General features: G+C 36.1%; 1 protein-coding gene across 2 annotated transcripts in view; it reads left to right on the plus strand.

Moving 5' to 3' along the window:
• The window catches only part of SMCHD1 (structural maintenance of chromosomes flexible hinge domain containing 1), a 77,352-nt gene that overhangs the window by 36,974 nt on the left and 20,548 nt on the right, over nt 1-19,830 (plus strand). For both annotated transcript variants that reach the window (XM_040059952.1, XM_040059945.1), the window contains exons 18-32: nt 696-773; nt 851-970; nt 6,338-6,482; nt 6,694-6,790; nt 7,874-7,946; nt 9,580-9,719; nt 10,681-10,815; nt 11,655-11,882; nt 12,525-12,673; nt 13,414-13,502; nt 14,588-14,706; nt 15,354-15,521; nt 16,512-16,637; nt 18,539-18,618; nt 19,665-19,822. In XM_040059952.1, the coding sequence (XP_039915886.1) occupies nt 696-773; nt 851-970; nt 6,338-6,482; nt 6,694-6,790; nt 7,874-7,946; nt 9,580-9,719; nt 10,681-10,815; nt 11,655-11,882; nt 12,525-12,673; nt 13,414-13,502; nt 14,588-14,706; nt 15,354-15,521; nt 16,512-16,637; nt 18,539-18,618; nt 19,665-19,822 (1,905 nt within the window). The remainder of the gene's footprint in view (nt 1-695; nt 774-850; nt 971-6,337; nt 6,483-6,693; nt 6,791-7,873; nt 7,947-9,579; nt 9,720-10,680; nt 10,816-11,654; nt 11,883-12,524; nt 12,674-13,413; nt 13,503-14,587; nt 14,707-15,353; nt 15,522-16,511; nt 16,638-18,538; nt 18,619-19,664; nt 19,823-19,830) is intronic.

A 19,830-nucleotide genomic window follows, 5' to 3' on the forward strand; every position in this document is an offset into this window, starting at 1 on the left:
AACATGGGTAAAATGGATAATGTTTCTGTAATTAGCCTAGCAATTTACATGAGCTGCATAAAAGTAGGGATCAGACTTGTTTAGTATCTAATATAAATTCACTCCAGTCAAAAAAGTATTAATGCCTCTTGACACTTCCAACAATAAATCTTACTTCTATATTTATCTTAGGTTATAGAACTGGTCACTAAAACTGCCTCAGAGTTTCAGCGTGTTCTGTTTTTGTATGTCTTAGTTCTGCAGAGGTTTATAAAGACAGATAAAACAATTTCGAGCAAAACAGGAATTTTCTCTTTTTTCAGTTACAAGTTCCGTCAGCTGCACATTTTTATCATTGTTCTCATTTAATCAGTTTTGCTGTGGTCATTTGTTAGGGTGGTCCATTGCCAGCATGGAGTGCAGTGTGCTCATAATTAACAGGGAGAATACAACCAAAGAGCTAATAAAATTCAACTTTACAAACCTGCTACTTTCAGTGCAATGTGCCTGAGGCTAGCAAGTTTTAATTAAAATGGAATTAGACAGGGAAGTCATTTTTTAGCTGTGATCAATGTGTTTAGTTGAAGTAAAGCTGAATTGATGTTTATTAGATCCAGAAGTGATAGTAATACTTAATAATCAGTGATACCAGCTTTAAAAAGTTAAGAATTATGGTGTAAAATTTAAATACATGTAGCTAAGTGTTTGTTTTGCAGCACCTACTGAGAATAAAGAAATCATTTCCCATATCAGTCAGCATGGAGGCAAGTGGCCATACTGGTTTAAAAAAATGGGTAAGTTTGCTTATTCAATATCATCATATTTATTTATTTTATTTTTTCTTTCTAATTGTATTTTTATATCTGTTTAGAAAATCTTCAGAAACTTGGTAACTACTCCTTGAAACTGCAAGTAGTTGTGAATGAAAGTAATGCAGACACTTATGCAGGAAGGCCTCTGCCATCTAAAGTATTTAAATTCACTATTGTAGGTAAGTATTCCAAACTTTTCTCCTATTTTTAGTCTTTCTGTTTGATTCATAGTTTATCAAAATTTGTCATGTTCTAGTTGAGAGGTGGTTTTCAGCACTGAAAATTAGCATTTGCCTGTCAAATTTGAAGCATTTCCAGGAAAAAAATAGTGGGTTTTGTAGTAGGTTTTGATTTCACATATAATGTGTTGGCTCTGCACCAGGCAGTTTTACATAAAAAATAAAGTTTTGATGAAATCTAAAGCTCCCTGATGTGAACTTTTCCAAATGTACTTAAAAAATAAACTTCATTAGAATCACCCCTTTTCCTCATGCCATTGACATAATTATTCTTTCATAAAACTAGTGTTTGTTAGGCCAACTTTCCTGCATAAACAACAGGAACTCGTTAAAAAACGGGTTATATGTTTAAAATAAACATGTTGAGATTAAAGTATTTTTAAAAATTAATTAATTAAAGAAGAATCCCATGCAAAATTAAATTCTCATTTGGTTGTAGTGGATATGGCTCTTTGGGTTAACGATCATAAAATACTTACTACGATGCTTACTAGAAAACTCACTTCAGAAAGCATCAAAATGAAAGCAGAGGTGGTGGGGTAGCCCAGGAGTGTTTAGACTTTCTGGAACTTGATGATGGTGACAATTAACGATGAGTGTGTGTGGCTAAGAGAGCAGGGAAGGCCAACAAGGCAGATACCGTAGTGGGAGTCTGTTACAGGCCACCCAGCCAGGATGCAGAGGCAGATTAAATACATAAATAGCTGGGAGAAGGGTCACTAGTCCTTGTTCTTGTGGGGGACTTTACCTTACCAGATGTCCGCTGGAAATACAGCACAGCAGACAGGAAATGGTCTAGGAGGTTCCTGGAGTGTGTTGAAGAGAACTTGCCGACACAACTGGCAGAGGAGGCCTCTCTCCTTTGTGACTTTCTCTTTGTGAACAGAGAAGCACTGGTGGGTGGTTGGAGGTTGGCTTGAGCACATTGATCACAAAATGAAAGTTTACTGTGTTCACTGTTCTTGATGTAAGGAGAAGGGTTAGCAGAATTGCTGCCTTGGTCTTCCAGAGGGCAGACTTTGGCCTATTTAGGTGAGTAGTTGACAGAGTCCCTTAGGAGTCCCTGTTCTGAAGGGCAGAGGAAACCAGAAAAGCTGGAAGAAGAAGGGAAAAATGGAAGCTCACAACCTGGACTTGAGGAGAAGGCTCTGGCCTCTTCAAAGATCTGCCTGGTCGAGCTCTGTGGGAAGAGGCCCTGCACAGATTTGAGGCCCAAGCAAGTTCATTAATATTTATAGCTCACCTCCAAGCTCAAGTCTGGTTCATCCCAATGAATAGGAAGTCAAACAAAAATTCCTGGAGGCTTGCATGGATGAACAAGAAGCTACTGGCAAAACTGAACACCAAGAAGTATGCAGAAGGTGGAAATGGGAAGAGGTAACCAGGGAGGAATACAGAGACACTATCCAAGCATGCAGGGATGGGGTTAGGAAAGTGAAAGTCTAATATGAATTCAAAATGGAATCACTAGCAAGTGATACCAAAGTCATCAAGATGGGCTTCTTTAAATACGTAGGTGAAAAAAGATGGCTGGAATAAACATGGGCCCACTGTTGAATGAGACAGGGAACACAGGATGTGGAAAAGGCCGAGATACTGAAATAGTCTGCCTTAATGTTTATTAGTAAGACAGACCTCAGGAATCCCAGGCCCCAAAGACTGGTCAAAGGTCTGGGGCAAGGAAGATACACGCTTGGTGGAAGATGATCAGGCCAGGAAGTACGTAAGCAAACTGCTAATACCTTAAGTCCATGGGCTACGATGGGATGCACTCATGAGCCAGAGAGAGCTGGCTGGTATCCTTGTGAGACCACTCACACTAATTGAATAATCATGGCAATCGGGAGAACTTCCTGATGTTTTGGGGAAAGCATCACTCCCATCAACAGGAAGCAGAAGGAGGACACAGAGCTACAGGCCAGTCAGCTTCATCTCACTGGGAAGGTGATGAAGCAACTAATTCTGAAAACCATTTCCAGGTACACAAAGGACAAGAAAATCAACAGGAGTAGTTAACATGGATTCACCTTCTATGTTGAGAGGACTAACTTAGTAGATGTTGTCTGCCTCTTCTTCAGCAGGGTTCTCATCAGTAAGATCCCATAAAATCCTCACAGAGAAGCTCATGAAGTTTGGACTGGATGAACAGACTGAGGTGAATTAATGAACAGCTGAGCCCAGAGAGTGGTAATCTGTGGCTCCAAGTCTAGTTAGAGGGTGGCAAGTAGTGGTTACCTCAGAGGTCAGTGCAGGGTTTGATCCTGCTTAATGTCTTCATTAATGATCTGGATAACAAGACAGAATAACGTACCTTCAGCAAGTTTCCCTGATAACACAAAACTGGGAAAAGTGGCTGATACACCTGAGAGTTTGCCACCATCCAGAGGGACCTCAATAGGCTGCAGAAACTGGCTGTCAGGAACCTTGTGAAATTCAGCATGAAGGGCTAAGTCCTGCACCTGCAGAAGGACAGCCCCCAACCTGCCACCCAAGTATGGAAAGCAGCTTTTCAGGAAAGGATCTGGAAGTCCTGATGGGCAGCAGGTGAACACAAACCAACAATGTGCCCTCACAGCAATGAACAGCAACAGCCTCTTGGGCTGCATTAGAGGCAGGTTGAGGGAGTTGATCCTTTCTCTCCACTCAGAATTGATGAGGCTAGCTGGAGTAGTACTGTGCCCAGAACTGGACGCATTACACTACAACACAGAGACACGGACATCCTGGGGGGAGTCCAGCACAGGTCCATGAAGATGATGAGGGGGACTGAAGGCTTCTGAGGCAGTGAAACAATTTGCCTAGAGAAGTTGTGGTTGCCCCATCCCTGCAAGTGTTCCAGGTCAGGTTGGAAGGGGCTCTGAGCAACCTTGTCTAGTGGAAGATGTCACTGTCCATGGCAGAAGGAGTTGGAATTGCATAATATTTAAGGTCTTTCCAACTCAAACCCTTCTGATTCCATGATCTCTTACCTGAAGAAAGTCTAGGGGAATAGTGACTGCTCTGCCTGGAGAAGGCTCATGGGGAGCTTGCCAATGTCTATAAACAACGGAAGGGAGTGTCAAGAAGGTGGAACCAGGCTCTTTCCAGTGGTGTTCAGTGACAGGACCAGAGCCAGTGGGCACACACTGAAGTACAGGAGGTTCTCTCCAAACAGGTTTAGTTTTTTTCACTATAAAGGTGAAGCGCTGCTGCCACAAGTTGCCCAAGAAGTTGTGGCGTTTCCTTTCTTGGGGATATCAGAAGTTGTCTAAACATACTCCTGGGCAACTGGCTCTAAGTGATCCCACTTGAGCCAGGGGCACTGGATAAGATGACCTCCAGAAAACCCTTCTGACCTCAGCCATTCTGTGAACTTTATCTACAAGGGGGACGGGAAGAGAGAAAGTAAAAAAAATGCTTATATCTTTGCATTTAATATTAAAATGGATTTTTTTTTTTCCCCCCACAATTTTGGGAGGTATAGCTAACATCTGTCTTCAGAAGATAAAGGGGGGAAAAAAAAATCAGTATTTTTTGTAGCCTTCTATTTCTTCCACAAAACAAGAAGCTTTGGATGCAAATTCTTGAAGGCAGAAAAGAGTTCTTTGTAAATAGCATATTCTTCTAAAAGCTTCTGCTTTTTGGCAGAGTAGAAAGAGGTATTCTTTTATGACAGTAAAGGAAAAAAAATGTTTGGCACTACTTGAAAAGACTAGTTATTTAAACATATGTCTGAAAACATCCATTGAAGGCTCAAGATATTTCCGTGAACTTTCAAGAAAAGAAAAGAAAAAGTCTTGTTCTCTGAACAAAAGTGAACCTTGTCTCCTCTTTTATCTCTTTATCAAAGTGAAAAGAGACTCTTACTACTTTCCAATAGTAGTGTGGGTTCCCCCAGTATGGCAGCATTCAATAAAAGATTCCTTTAGCTATAACAACTGAAATGAACAAATCTCATTGGAAAGAATAAAAATTTTGAAAAATCTATTTAGCTAATAGTATGGTATTTTTAACACAAGGGATACCAAAATCAGCTTTACCTACCTATTGCTGCCTTTTTATTTAATCAGAGGATAATTCCACATTTTAAGTATTGTCAGTTTTTAAAGGTAAATATTTCAAGTCCTTTTTTTTGCAATTGTGTTTTCTGTTTTCTCAGAGGCAGCCATAAAGCTTCATGCGTGTTATTCCAAAATATTAACATTTGTGCTACATTTGAGATGTAGATTCTAAAAATCCAGAAAAGAACAGTCTAAATTGAAAAGGCATTTTTGGCTGAGAAGCAAATTATTCTATTTCTCTAACAGCAGGTTGTCACTGAGTGTTTATAGTTGTTCTTGATAAGCTAAAAAATACCATAAATGCTGGTTAAAACTAAGTCAATCTACAAGGTTTGTGGGTTTAGTTCAGAAATGTTCTTTTGCTAGTTACTGACTTTCATATTGTGGAAGTTATTCTGTTACTTTCTCAAATAATTTTACAGTTTTATCATTCACTTAAGATGATAAAGTTGTAGACACTGTAAGGTCAAGCTCTTTTTCTTTAACTAATTTTGGCTAATACAAGGTATGTATCATCTTTTGTGCAAAGGAAGCTCCCTGATAATGGACACCCCTAGGTTTTTGAAAATAGTTGTTAATTTTGGTTCGAAATTGTTTGGTAGGATATTAATTTACCATTTAACTCACCATGCATTGCTTCTTTTTTCAAAGACCACGTGGTCAAGATACTTTGTTTCCACAAAATATGATTCTTGATTTACATTCTCCACTTAATGCACACTCCACGTTACCACTGTTTGGTCTTCTTTGTTAGTACCTAATTGAAGACAGTCTAAGGGGCCTGGTTTCACAGGAAAGATACACTGACATTTTTTTTCTAATACTCATCATTACATATCTTTCTCTCTCAAATTTGGGGCAGTCGTAGAACTGCGAAAATGATTGCATGAATGATTTATTTTACTAGAATTAAAGCAATTAAATATTTAGGAAAGCTGTCCACACGGAACTTGTTCACTTTGCTGTGACCAGCAAAGCAATTTTCACGTGCTGTATTGGTGTTTTGAATACTTTGGGAATGTTGACTATCCTGTTATGTTTCTTATGCTGTAGTCTCCTGCTGTTATATTTTAACTATTGTTTTTATTTTAGTGTAAGTTAAAAAAAGCGCATCAATCAATAAAGCATGACTTTGGTTATAACAGTATTCTGAACAGCCTGTTTACTTTGCATCTGAAAACCACTTGACTTAATTGCAGCCTTAATCAAAAAACAGTGAAGGAGCACTCATAATTCTTTCTAAAAATGTATTATTCTTTTCTCTTAGAGGGCAAACCAGAGAAATTTGTGGTGGGTCTCTTGGAGCTTCCTTTTCGAATTGGAGTACCTTTTAGCATTCCTTTGGAATTGCAGGATGAATTTGGTCATGCAACACGCTTGACAAATCGCATTAGACCAGTTCTGGAAGCTAGGTAATTCAGCCATCTTTTTTTTTTTGCCCTTTCTTCATATGACAATAATATAATAATAATTTAGAGTTTATCTGAATGATATACTGGGAATTTTTCACATAAATTAATTGATATTTTTGCTTTTATTTTCATAAGAATATCAGAAATTATCTTGTGTATTAAAACACCGTTTTAAAATTTATTCTCTTGTGCTTTCTATATATTTTTCTAGTGGATTAACATTGAAGCATGAAGACATACCTGTGGCAGCAAAGTGTGTCATTAAGGGTGTTACTGCTAAAGGCTGTGTAAATAGTTGCCAGGGCAAGGTAGGCTAATAAATTCAAGCTTGAAGCAACGTATTAAAAAAAAGACATAGAGAAAATAATTTTTGTGTAAAATGAATTGTCACATAGTGTTAGCTTAAGTTTGGTCTATACTATTGACCACAGATATTTCTTGAGATATTTTCAAATTATCTCTCTTGGAGCTCTATGTGGAGCAATTTGTATTTCCCACACCTGCACTCTTTTCAGCTGATGGGACTGGAGCTGGAAGGGCTGAGCAACACATGGGTGCCTGTGGTACAGTGTACCCAGCACACCACATCAGCTCTCTTAGTTTGAACTGGCGCTGAGATTGGTTTAATCCAAATGTTGCTGTGGAAAGATGAGAAAGAGCATATACCTGCTGATTGAAAATTAAATGGTGTTCAGTGTATTAAATTTTGTGGGCAAGGTTCAGAATTTAAGGTGAAGGGCAAGAACAATGGCATAGGATGGAGTGCTTTATGAGAAATAAAGTGTATAGGAACAAATGTGCCGGACTTTAGCAAGAGATAGATTTGGTGAGGGGCAAGACCAAGAATCATTTAACTTGCAGTATAGAAATAATATCATACCACAATAATTTAAAAAGAAAGGGTGTTACTTTCTTACTATTATTTTTCATTCTCTGATTTTAATGTGAAAATTGTTTTTAGTGATGCATGTAAGAAAAATAGAGTAGTTATTTTTCTTGCATCCTTAATCAAAGATGAGATGGACAGTGGTAGTGGTGCCTTGCTAAGGAGTGGCAAACACAGAACTTGCAGACCCCTTCTTTAAAGCTACCTTTTTTTTGAACTGCTGTATTTTTCCCCATTAATCCCAAAAGTTATGATAGCTACTTTTTATAGTTTTGGAATCATGTAGTTTACTACACAAATCCTGAATTTGACATCTCTGGTTATAATAACATGGAAAAGACAGATTTCAGTACAGGGGAAAAAAAAAAAAATCTTTATTTTTTGTAGACCTGCAAGACAATTTCTAAGGAGTTCTTAAATTAATATCTATACAAATGGACATGATTATGTGAGATTATTATATGGTTTTGTTTAAGGTTAATAATTAAAATATTCTTTTCATTAGAACTTTAATCTGAAGATTACTCTTCCTGGTTTGAAAGAAGATACACAAGTCATTAAAATAAGATTGCAGCCTGGTAAGTATCTTTAAAATATTTAGTGAAATTTTGTTAAATTTTATGCTGACACTATTAATGAAAGCTTCTTCCAAGAGAGTAAAATATTTAATGAGGCATAAAAAAGGATCTGGGTGAGGACTAGAAAAGAAATAAAGCTAAAAGCATGTCATTTATGTAATTTTTGGTAGGAGTATCATTGTACTCACAGCCGAATTTTTTCTAATATTCTAGGGGCTGGAATTTTTGTCTGCTTATTTGAGACATTTTTCTCTTTTAATTACTTTAAATCTTTTTCTAATCTAGTACCATTGAACAAATGAATTTCTTATATTTTTGTTTTTCTTTAGCATTAAGACTTTTAACCTGTACTAATCTGCATTGAAAATTTGTGTTCTCCCTGCAGAAAACATCTTAGGAATTAATAAGTGCTCATTCGGTTTCTTTCCCCAGCAAAGGGGGATGCTTTGGCAATTGAATTGTGTTTGAAATTTTAATGTTACGTGTTTAATTTATCATAATGCAAGACAGGAACATAGAGGTCTGTAAGGACACTGCCCTTACCAGAATTTTATGTTTTGTGGATGTCTTGATTCTGAGGATTCCCTTTACATGAGATCTGTTATCCCTTGTTACCTGGGTTTTCCTGGATTTGGGATATAAGATATAGTATGAAAGCTAAGTTTTGGCCTCCCAGATTACCAAACTTAAGTCTTGCCCATCTCATTTTGCAGAGATATTGTCTACTACTTTGTAAGACCAATAATGCACAGATTAGTCCATTATTCTTTATCTTTTGAAGAGTTAAGGGTTTATGTAGAAAACAGTGAATTGATTGGACTTGGGACAGACTGTGTTGTGTGCTGCTGTTATTTACCTTGGACTGAAGGCAGCTTCATCCTTCATTTTGCTTTCGACGATGTAGAGATGCTTCACTGCCTCTTTCTTCTCATTTGAGTTATATCCTTGGCTTTGTAAGCTGTTTTTTGAGGAAGGAATAATAGAAGCTATTTCAGCCTCATTCTTCAGCCAGTGGGTTTGAAATAGAAGTTTTAATAAATCATGCATAAAGGATGCTTCTGAAAAATTGCCATCTTTGTTCCTGTCTTTTAATGGTAATCTATTACTTCCTTCTCTTTTTAAAAACTGATAAAATAATAATGTGTTCCAGGAGATAGACTTACTTGAATCACTTCACTTTATTACCTAAGTAATGACTACAAAATTTTCTTTTTCATTTCTTTGCATGCAGATTGTAGCTGTGATAGCTTTGGCAATTAATTGGATATCTCAACATTAATATTTTGGGGTTTATCACATCAGAAGAAAGCTCCAGGTTTCTTTTTTGATGAGTGTGAATCCATATAGTGTGTAAACAGAACTATATCATGTCTTGACACATTGTATATTCTAAGTGTTCTCTACTAAAATAATTCAAAAAATTGGTAGATGATATGTACTGAAGGACAGAAGGTGTCTAGAACTTTTCAGTACAAACCAATATTTATACCTGAATTGTTTGAAATGGTTTGTTACCACAAATATCTTGGTAGCTTGGCTTTAGAAACTCTTTGAGATAGCAAAAACTGAATTTCAGTGTCTCATAATTTATCTAAAATATAACTATTGTTCTGCAATTGTCCATTTTTTACAGGCCCTCCTCGTCAATTGAAAGTAAAACCAGATTCAGAAATTCTAAAGATTGAAAATGGTACAGCTTTTCCCTTCCAGGTTGAAGTACTGGATGAATCAGGAAATATAACAGTGCAGCCAGAGTTGATTGTTCATTGTAAGGTAACCTGCATTTCTTACTGTGCCATAAGGATTTTGATTCTTGTTTTTCAAAGGTCAGAAAAAGAATCTGTTTTGGAATCTGTGTGGAATTTAATATCTTTAGCAATGCTTTTGAAGTTTCTACAGCTTACTAGCCATAACTGTGACTCTCTGACCTCTTATGAGCCATTCGGTAAGTTTTAGAATCAGTGGAACCTCACCTTAGAAATGGAAGAGAAAATTAGGTGAGGATATATAGGTTCAATTCTAAGGTATTTTAGGCCGTATTTATTATATACAATGCTAAAATTTATTCGGAAAAGTAACTTCAGAAAGCTTACTTTTGGTATTTTTTAAGGTGAACATTCAACTCTAGTGCCTAAAAGTAATATTTGATAAGGCTATTATCATAAACACCAACATAAACTCAGAAGGGAATGCATACCTTGTTTTGACTTTAGGAAGTAAAAAATCTTCCCCTTTTGGCCCTCTTTTTTGACTCAAGAAAGTGGCTTTCCCAATTCTAGTGAAATCCAGAAAGGATTTCAGCAAAATAGTCTGCATTCCATTTGCACTTTATATGTGTACACGCCCTTCCTGTAGGCTGGGTCTGCAGTGATATGATGACATGTGGAGTGTGATGTTTAAATTCCTTTAATGCGTGATGTTTAATAAATTAATGAAAAGGAACTTTACTTCACGAGTTAATTAAATTTTTTGCATAATGGCAGAATTGTGTGTTATTAAAGCAAGTAAGTAGATAGTATATTTTATTTCAAGAACTTATTCCTTTCTCCCACACATCCCTTATCACCTGCAGAAAAACACAGGTGTTATTCTTACAGTTGTTGGAAAACTGAAATATATAATTTTTTCTGTATATAATTATCTATATATTTGAACTTGTGCAAGTAATGATTTCTGAAATGATCATGGTAGTTCTGTAAGAGAAACTTGATGTTTAATCTTACATTTTAAATAGTTTTTAGGTGCTTCAGACCTTCCTGTGTATTCTGTGGATTGCAGTAATGGAGGAACAAACTTTTTAACTGGTCCAGTTATACATGTACAGAATATTAAGAAAGACCATATGCTGAAAGCAAGGTTTGAAGTACTTGTAAGTATTGGTTGGAGTGCTTGGACAAAAGATTGAAAAGTCTGTTGTACTGTGTTGCCAGCATTTTTTATGAATAATCTTAGCGTGCCCAAAGTTACTAGTTTAGGTATCATAAGCCTCATAATCAGGTGGCTATGCTTTTTTATCATAGAAAATCATAAAAATCATAGAAATCCATTAAAAAGCTAAGAGTTTTTTTCCATTTTTTTCTTCGCTTCTTACTCTATGTTTAATCCCTGAAGTGTTTCAGAAATACGCATGTTTTCTGGGATTTTTCTTCCCTTTTTTTAATTCCTGGATTGTTTTACAAATTGTCCTTACTGCATAAACATTTGGTGTAAGAATAGGTATGGCAATCAATAGTTTTTTGTGGCATTTCAGTTCCAAAGCTGACGAAGTACTAATTTTTTTAAATGCTACTGAACATTCCAGTTCTCTGGTAGTCAGGAGAGTCACGCTGCTGAAGAAAATAAGACCCGTGTGTATTTTACCATGGAAAGATGTGTGAATAAATACTAAAATGGCAAGATGAATTATATGAAAAGATACTTAGGATTACGCTTAAAAAGTATTTTGTAAATTTTATGACCTACTACTTGTGGAATAGAAAATAATCTAAACAGCTAGTATCAATTCTAGTATCTATTACAAGTTGTAAGTATATTGGCATATCTTTTTTATTTACTTTTGACAAGTCAAGCTGATTTCATGTTTGGACACCTGGTCATACCTGGTAATCCTGAGTAGAACCATAGGCTGTTATGGCATTATGTGTATGCATATCTAAATAAAATATTTTAATTATATATCTTTTTTTTTTTTTTTTTACCCATGAATAGAATTGCAAAGATGTGCCACCAGTGGAAAAGATTATAAGACTTCTTCCTAGCAGTCATGTTGCAAGATTACAGATCTTAAGTATGAACGGACAAAAAGCTCTTCAGATTAAACATCAGGATGAAATCAGTTGTGTTGCTGGCCAAGTCATGAACAAACTTATATTTCAGATGTATGATGAAGCAGAAAGGGAAATACCCATAACTGCAGCTGCTACAGAAAAAATCAAGGCAAGTACTTTTGCCTAAACAGCTGCATAATATGGGGGAGAGACACAAAGCTGATGCCCTTAAAATCCATAAATGTCAGATTACGAAATAATATTCTTTAAAACTGTATTAATAAACATGGAAACTCTCCTAATTATTTTTTTTAAATATTTTTAATTAAATGTTAAGTGATGCTTCAGGGTAATATTATGAAAAACAGGTTAGTATTTCCAGTGCTTCTCCTAAATGCATAAAAATAATTATGGCATAGTTATGATTCCTCAGGTTCAGGCCTTCCCAACATTTAGGAACTTGGAATAGGCATGTTCCCCATGAAGGCTTGCTTGCCTGTCTTATCCCCCTGTCTGTGTGGAGCCTAAGACAAACATAGAGATTCACCAAATATATCACACTTGTATCTTTGCTAGCTCAAGTTCAGTGAGGGAACCTAATGTATGTTTTGGTGTGCTTGGGGTTTTTTTCAAGTAATTGACTGTATTCCAGCAGATAGCATTGTTTACTGCTGGGAAATATCCTGGCTTTCCATTGAAAGCTGCTTTTGCCTGTATGTTATGTCAGCATATTTAGAATGGCTACAAGATTTATTATGTAGCTAGTCATTGTAATTTAGCTTTTGATTAATTTATAAAATTTTAATTTTAGGTCAACTGGACACCTAAAATTGACAGAGAGCTGTTGATGCAGGGATTATTACCTGATGTAAAAGTACCAACTTCAGTAAAAGATGTACGTTACTGTCTAATTACTTACCTTGATGATCATGTGTCTTTGGAGAGTGCATTCACAGTCAGGTTTGCTCATTTGATATATTTCTTTATTAATCATGTCATTGGCATAGCATTGTAGCTGTCATTACTTTGGGGTAAAACAACAGTCTTTCTACAGAAGCTGAAATGATGAAAGTGGTTGGCAAATTAACAGGAGAATGTAAGCTTGGGAAGTGGGAAGGGTTTGTGTAAATTTATTACGTGTGAGAACATTACCTCTGTGGAAGATAGGCACATTGTGATATGCTTGCATCCAGCCCTGTAATCACTTGTGTGAGTATACATACGCTGAAGAGGATTATTGATGTGGTTGTAAACTTGCACTAAACATTAGCTCACAGAATAACTAATTTTACTGGAGAGTTAGGTGACTGGTGACTGAGGAGAAAGAAGTATCACTGCAAAGTTAGTTCTCATCTGGTTTCTCAGTCAAAACTGACAGGCTGTAGACTGAACTTTAAAATTACCTGTTTATCACTCATAGTGAGTTTGACTTGTATCTTAAAAGTTTTTCAAGAGGCATCTGATTCTAAATGACTTTAGTGTAATTTCATGTGATTTCAATAGGTTAAAATTAAATAATTAATTCACAGCACTCTGGTGTTGGGGTAAGCTTGCAGCAATTAGTCATTTCACAGACCTGTAGTAGGAAAATAAAATACACTACATGACCAAGCATTAAGATTCTTTAAGATATTTATCATGCCTGTTAATATGTTACATTTACCTTGATAAGAGAAATAAGTCAATTTTCATGTGCTCAGACCACTTCCTGATGAACCCAAACATATTAAATGTAAACTGAAAGGCTCAAACACACTGCAGATGGGTGAAGAACTGCAGAGTGAAATCGGTGAGTGTTTGCATATTCTTCATTTTCTTCTAAGATACGTTTCTTCTGCTTGGCAGTTTGTTAAGGCTCTTATATATATAGATGTCATCAAGAGTAAATTACCTTCAACTACTTCAATATAAAAACCAGATGTACATTTTAATTCACAGAAAGATGATCAGACTTCCAAATTGCCATTTTAGAATTCTGGAGTTAGTCTCTCGTAAAATTTGCCTCTTACTTTGTGCCTCAGGACATTCATCACACTTAGTTCAAATTTTTCATAAATTTTTGTTTAGTTCACGTATTTTGAAATCTGAAGTCATGGACTTCAAAGTGACACTCTTTAACAAAGAGGAAGGCATGTTAGAGATCTGTCTTCTCATTCTCCTTTTGTTCCTGTATGCAGTATGACATAGTGAGAAATTAAAACTTCTTATAGTATTTTGGGACATTAAAAGCTTGTGTGTGAATGAAGAAAGCACATAGAATGAACTAAGAAGTTGAAAAAAAGCTTTCAATTTTAAGTTTTTTTTTCTTTAACTTTTTGGTAAGAAATAATTTTTATTCAAAAAAGCTGGAAGCACAAATATGGGATATGACTATATAGATGCATTTGGTTTATACCCACAAGACGGGGGGTTCTTATCAATATATATAAAAACCTGAAGAAAGTGTAAAGAAGTTGGAGCTGGGCTTTTCCCAGGTGTGTTCAGAGACAGTAAACAGAGGCAGTGGGCACCAAGTGAAACACGGGATGTGCCCCTGAACATCAGAAAACACTTTTTCACTGTGAGGCTGACTGAGCACTGGCACAGATTGCCCAGAGGTTGTGCAGTCTCCCTTTTAGGAGATACTCAGAAGCTGCCAGTCTGCAACTGGCTCAAGGTCGCCGTACTTGAGCAGGGGTTTTGAACCAGGTGACGTCCAGAAATACCTTCCAACCTCAGCCTGTCTGTGATTTAGTGATAGTTATTTAAATTTTCTCTATATTGGATCTGTGTTGTGTATGTTTATATTCCATATGTTGTATAATGTTTGATTAAAGCAGCTTCTGAGGTACTCGTCCTAATAATTGTTTTAATTGTTATAATCTTTTTTAACAGATATAATGATTACAGATCAGTTTGGAAATCAGGTTCAGACAATGACATCTGCGTGTGTAAATTCCCTGGGAGTTTCTGGGCCTGGACTTGATAAATCAAATTTGAAAGTAACTTGGCAGGTATTTATAAGATTTCATATAATTTATTTCTTAGTGGCATTTGTGTGGTAATTGTCTTAATTCTGTTACACAGAATTGAATCAAAATAGTGGAAAGGTAGTCAAATTACACACTAGTTGCTTGCTTAAAGCATTAAAATTGTATGATCCTGTTCTAGGGAGGACAGCTGCATCTGTTAAAAACCTTACCACTGTTGCAGCTATACAGTGTGGAGGCCTGTTCACTTCATGCTTGAGTCAGGTTTGCTTTGTTTTTAGTTTGTTGTTCTGTATGTTTTCTTCTATCTTGCTTTTAGTCTTCTGTGGTTTTTTATGTTGGTACAGTTATTTTAAGATCTTTTGAAGAACCTTTTAGAAAGAACTAGTATCTATACCTTTTAAAAGATGCCAGATATAACCTGAAAAAACAAGTTTCTGAGAAATTCTTGAGTTTGAAATGGGTTATTTCTTACTCATGAAGTTAATATAAATTTAACACAAGGAATAAAACTTGTAGTTTAATTTTTAGTCCACTGGTCCACTGTCTCACAGTAAAAGCACCAAACAGTATTTTTAGCATAAATGCTAAATGCTATATTGAAAAAATACTAATAAATTTTACTGTACTTTATTCTTTCTTGATAAAATCTTCTCTTTGTTTCTCAATAGGAAAATACTCAAACAATGAAAGTAAAAGGTATTCGATATAAACCCTCTTTACTTGGAAGCAAAGAATTGTGCTTTGCTTGGCGTGAATTTTCCGATTTTATCAGAGTGAATTTAGTAGCAGGATCCCCAGCTAAATTGCAGTTTGTGGATTGGCCGGATTTAGAAAAGGTAAGCTGAACAATTTTGGTTTGAAAAAAAGCAACATAGTCTCTAGTCAGGCATTTTAGTTCCATTTTTTGTGCAATAGCTGACTACATTAGGCTTTTAAAAGTAAACTTATTTTGGAGTAATCTAACTCATGTGTAAGTTTACAAGCTTAAAAATTGTAAACTTTATTCTGCCCCATTTCCCTTTTTACAGATAGTGTAATTTTTCTTTGGTGCAGTAATTTTACTGTGGGCTGGATCCTGGCACCCATCTTTCATTGCTGTTTTCCAGACATACAGTCCTTAGTGGTAGTAATGGCTGGATCATCTCTCCATCTCTTACGGAGCTTTTTTGATGTTCAGGATGTAAGATGGCAGTCCCAAATTTATTTCAGTTTACAAGTGTTTACTATCAGAAAGTAAACACTTAAAGAGAATGGAGTACAGGACTTAATAGAAATGTCTGGAGATTTTTGGGGCTGTACCTATTTGCCTTGGGTTTTTAAAATTATTTTTCCATGTTCACTTTGGCTGTTCAAATAATAGTGCTTAACTTGCTGCAGAAACCAGAATAGAAAATCGAAAGCAGAAAAAAAAAAAAAAAATCTCTGAGTAGAGGACAGGAATCAAGATTGGTCTTTTGAGAAAATTGATAAGGAAGTTCCTAAAAAAATGAAACAAAAGTTCAGGGAGTCATATCAGAAAATAAAAGTTTTAGGTTGTAGCTCTTCCTACAACAAGGACATTGATAAGGCCTTTCAGAATCATGTCCTTCCTTTTAGTCACATCAGCTTGAGTAACCCATGCCATTTAAATCAAGTAGGGCATTTTATTCTAACAAGAGAATGTAAACAAACTCTAGAAATACATTCCTGCATACCATTCAATCACAGTCTAGCTGTTCTGGGAGACAAATAACGTGGAAAAAGTGTTGCTCTGGGGATTCCTGAACTGCTGTGAATGTCCAAGATATGTAGAATTGAATAGTATCACACATTTTTATCTCTTCCAGTCTGTTTCAGTAATTAATGGTAGAGAATTGCACAGGCCCCTTATCGTTCAGTTGTGTGATCAGTGGGGAAATCCAACTCCTGAACCTAATGTCAAAATCAACCTTATAAAGAGTAACAACTTAAAGGTAAGCATTGGCCTTACTTGGTGGACTTTGTTTGACACAAGTTTTGTTGTCATGTCTGTGGTATCTTAATTTTCAGGACTTTTTGGAAATGTTAATAGAATATTGTAAGAGCACAAAAGAATAATTAACCGAGTATAAGAATAATGGCAACAAATAACATAAACAGGTCCCAGGACAGCAACCACAAATATAACAAAATTCCTGTAGGACAGTGTGTGAGTGTAATTCAAATACGTTCCAAATCTTCTACAGAACCTTTTTCCAAATTTTGCATGCACATCACACCACCACATCCCCCATGTTATCAGAGGTAATTTACTGAATGATAGTAAAGACAATGATACAGTCTCAGCTGGCAACCAGATAATTTTTATCTGGTAGTTCTTTGATTTAGATTCCTGAATGCATGACTTACTGGTCTGTATGTAAAGCTGGTCAGCAGGTTTGGGCCCAGCTTGATTTTCCTGTGAAAAGCATTGGCAGGATAAATGAAATTAAAACAATGAGGATGCAAATCTAGCCCAAATTTAAGTGGTTATTGTCCATTCCATAAGTTCCATAAGGTATGAGTATCAGATGGTTTTCACATTGGTCTGTACAAAGGAAGGACTTTGACAGAATGCTCCATTCATTAAAATTTTTATTCCTGTTTTTGAACAGAAAAAGGAAAGTCAAGCTCTCAAACATTCCTACCTGTCAGTGCAGAAACTGTTATATTGAATATATATACTGTCAACACAGGATATATTCATCCACCTCTGGACATAACATTTTTTCCATTCAGGGCTGGTCCTGTTCGCTTTTTGTTCCTGCCTGCCGTGCATTTGTGTTCTTCAGTTTTCTCAGAATACACAACGGCCAAGAACCTTCTTTTGCTCACTCCTCCCAAGCTTTGGCCCAGTTTAGCTATTATGCTATAATTACTTTTTTTAAATTGGATATTTTGAAGTAGATTTCTTGGTAACCATGAACATTTTTCTTCTGTCTTTTTTTTTACTCTCTTACCATAGCAGCCTGCCTCACAGTTTGGGGAATTTTTTCTTTGCCCCAATTACTGCCTTTATGGTGTCAGCTGAAGCTCACGGTGGGTTCTAGTTATGTTGTTCTTGAGAGAAGACACAACCTTGGCAGTAGCACTATGTGGTTGTGCTGTCTGGTCAAAGAGATGTTGTGGTGGCATGCTGTGCCTTTTCAGATTTTATGCCTTCTTCCAGGAAGCACCAGCAGCATGTCTTAGAGTCCACATGTTCTTTATCTTAGTGGGATGTGTCCAGGAGGAAGCGTTCTGAAAGCCAAGGTGGATCATTGTTATGAAGTGCTTATTACAGCATGTTCTGCCTTGGCATTTCCAATAGGTTGTACGCACAGTCTCCCAAAAGAAATGAGAAGATTCTGGGAACTGAAATTCTCAAATAAGATGTTCTCTGTATTTCACATTCCACCCTCTAAGTCTCTAAAGCCTGATACTAATGCATGCATGTCCTGTACTCCTTTATCTTAGAGATCCAAACCTTAATGAGAACTGGAGAAACACTGTAACAGGCACTAAATAGTTTGTAGAAGGTTTTTGGATCTGCAAATACACTCAGATTAACATCTGCTATGGATGATATGATAGCATCAGTACCAATTTAAAAAATAACATTTATAAAATATTTGAACGTATTAATGAAGAAAAATTATCCTAGTTCAGATGAAGTGATTACTTTTAAAAACTGGCAGAGAATTTGAAACCTCTTCCTTAATATTGTCTTTATAACAGTATATGTTTCCCTAATTTACAATGCCAAAATTTACCTGAAATCAACAGACAGTATGCAAGCAAATGAGATAAACATTTTATCCTAAGACTTGATACTGTTTCTGTATCATTGAAAGAATTTTTTTTTTTTTTTTAACAGCTTATTCCTTCAATCCAGCAGCATAAAACAGATGACACTGGTAGGGCTAACCTGGGAGTTTTTAGTATTCATGCACCTAGGTAAGTAGTGAAAACCAGATTAATACCAAGTATTAATCTAAAGCTAAGATCAAACATTTCTTATTCATATGCAGGTGGATGGCCAGATAGTAAGTTCTAAAAAACTTAGTGCTTAACTAAGTAAAATTCAGTAGCTGCTTCTTTTGGTCAGCTGAGAAGCTGCTGCTGTAATTTTCTGAATCCTCTTTTTATTCTGGTGATGGTAAACTTCATCTTATTGTTGTCAACCTGCATCAAATGCAAGTGGTACTATAAACCATTTTAAAGTCTGAAATGTACAGTCTTTAGGTGGCCAGTTCCAGACACTGTGCTTTTAAAGTAGGAACACATTCTGAGGGGGTTTAAATCTCGCTTTCCTTGCATGCTAGACACTGTTTTAAAGGATTAGGTAGAGCGTCCAAAGGAATTTTAAACAGATATATTTCATTTTTCCTATTTGCAATTGAACTGCTGAAGTTCATTTCCAGCAGATCTGTGTCTTCTGGCTCCTGCTTCTTCATGTTGTGCTTCTTCAGGCTCACTTCATGTATAGCTTCCATTACACACTTATGCCCCATACGGCTTTTCAAATTCATCATGTCTGTATCTTCCTCATATTCACAGTTCTGCAACCTACTCCGTGTATCCCTGAGTTTTCTGAGCAAGACAGGGTTTGCTTTAGGTTATTTTGAAACTAGCAGTAAGTGCTTGTTCTTTGCATTCAAATATGGAGGATTTGCTCCTCACCATTTTAATTGCTTTCTGCTTTACTGTCTTCTGCTACTTGAGGCTGTAGTTGCTAGTGTCTTGCAGGCAATGAAACGTGATCAAAATAATGAAATAGTAACACAAAAATAAATAAATTAATAAGTTAATAATAACTTAAACTCATGACTTGACTTGTCTAACATTGCATTAACAGTTCGATTTTTTTTCTTCTCTTTACTGCTACATTGCTGGATATTGTTTAGCATGCTTTCATGTTCATTATTCAGACTTGAAGCCTGTTGAAAACTGTCTTTTGAGGAGAGATTTACATCTATTTTTATGATTTCTGTATATTGCAGGGGAGAGCACATTTTACAGCTTAAAGCCTCATACAACAAGACCGTATTAGATGGTCTTGTAATCACAATAAATGTCCTGCCTGATCCTGAGAAACCTGTCTGCTTGAATGTTAAATATGACAAAAGTCCTTCTTTTCCAGCAGGAGGTACCTTCCCTGGTAAGTAC

The sequence above is a fragment of the Hirundo rustica genome, chromosome 1 (genome assembly GCF_015227805.2).
Source record: "Hirundo rustica isolate bHirRus1 chromosome 1, bHirRus1.pri.v3, whole genome shotgun sequence".
NCBI classification, from domain to species: domain Eukaryota; kingdom Metazoa; phylum Chordata; class Aves; order Passeriformes; family Hirundinidae; genus Hirundo; species Hirundo rustica.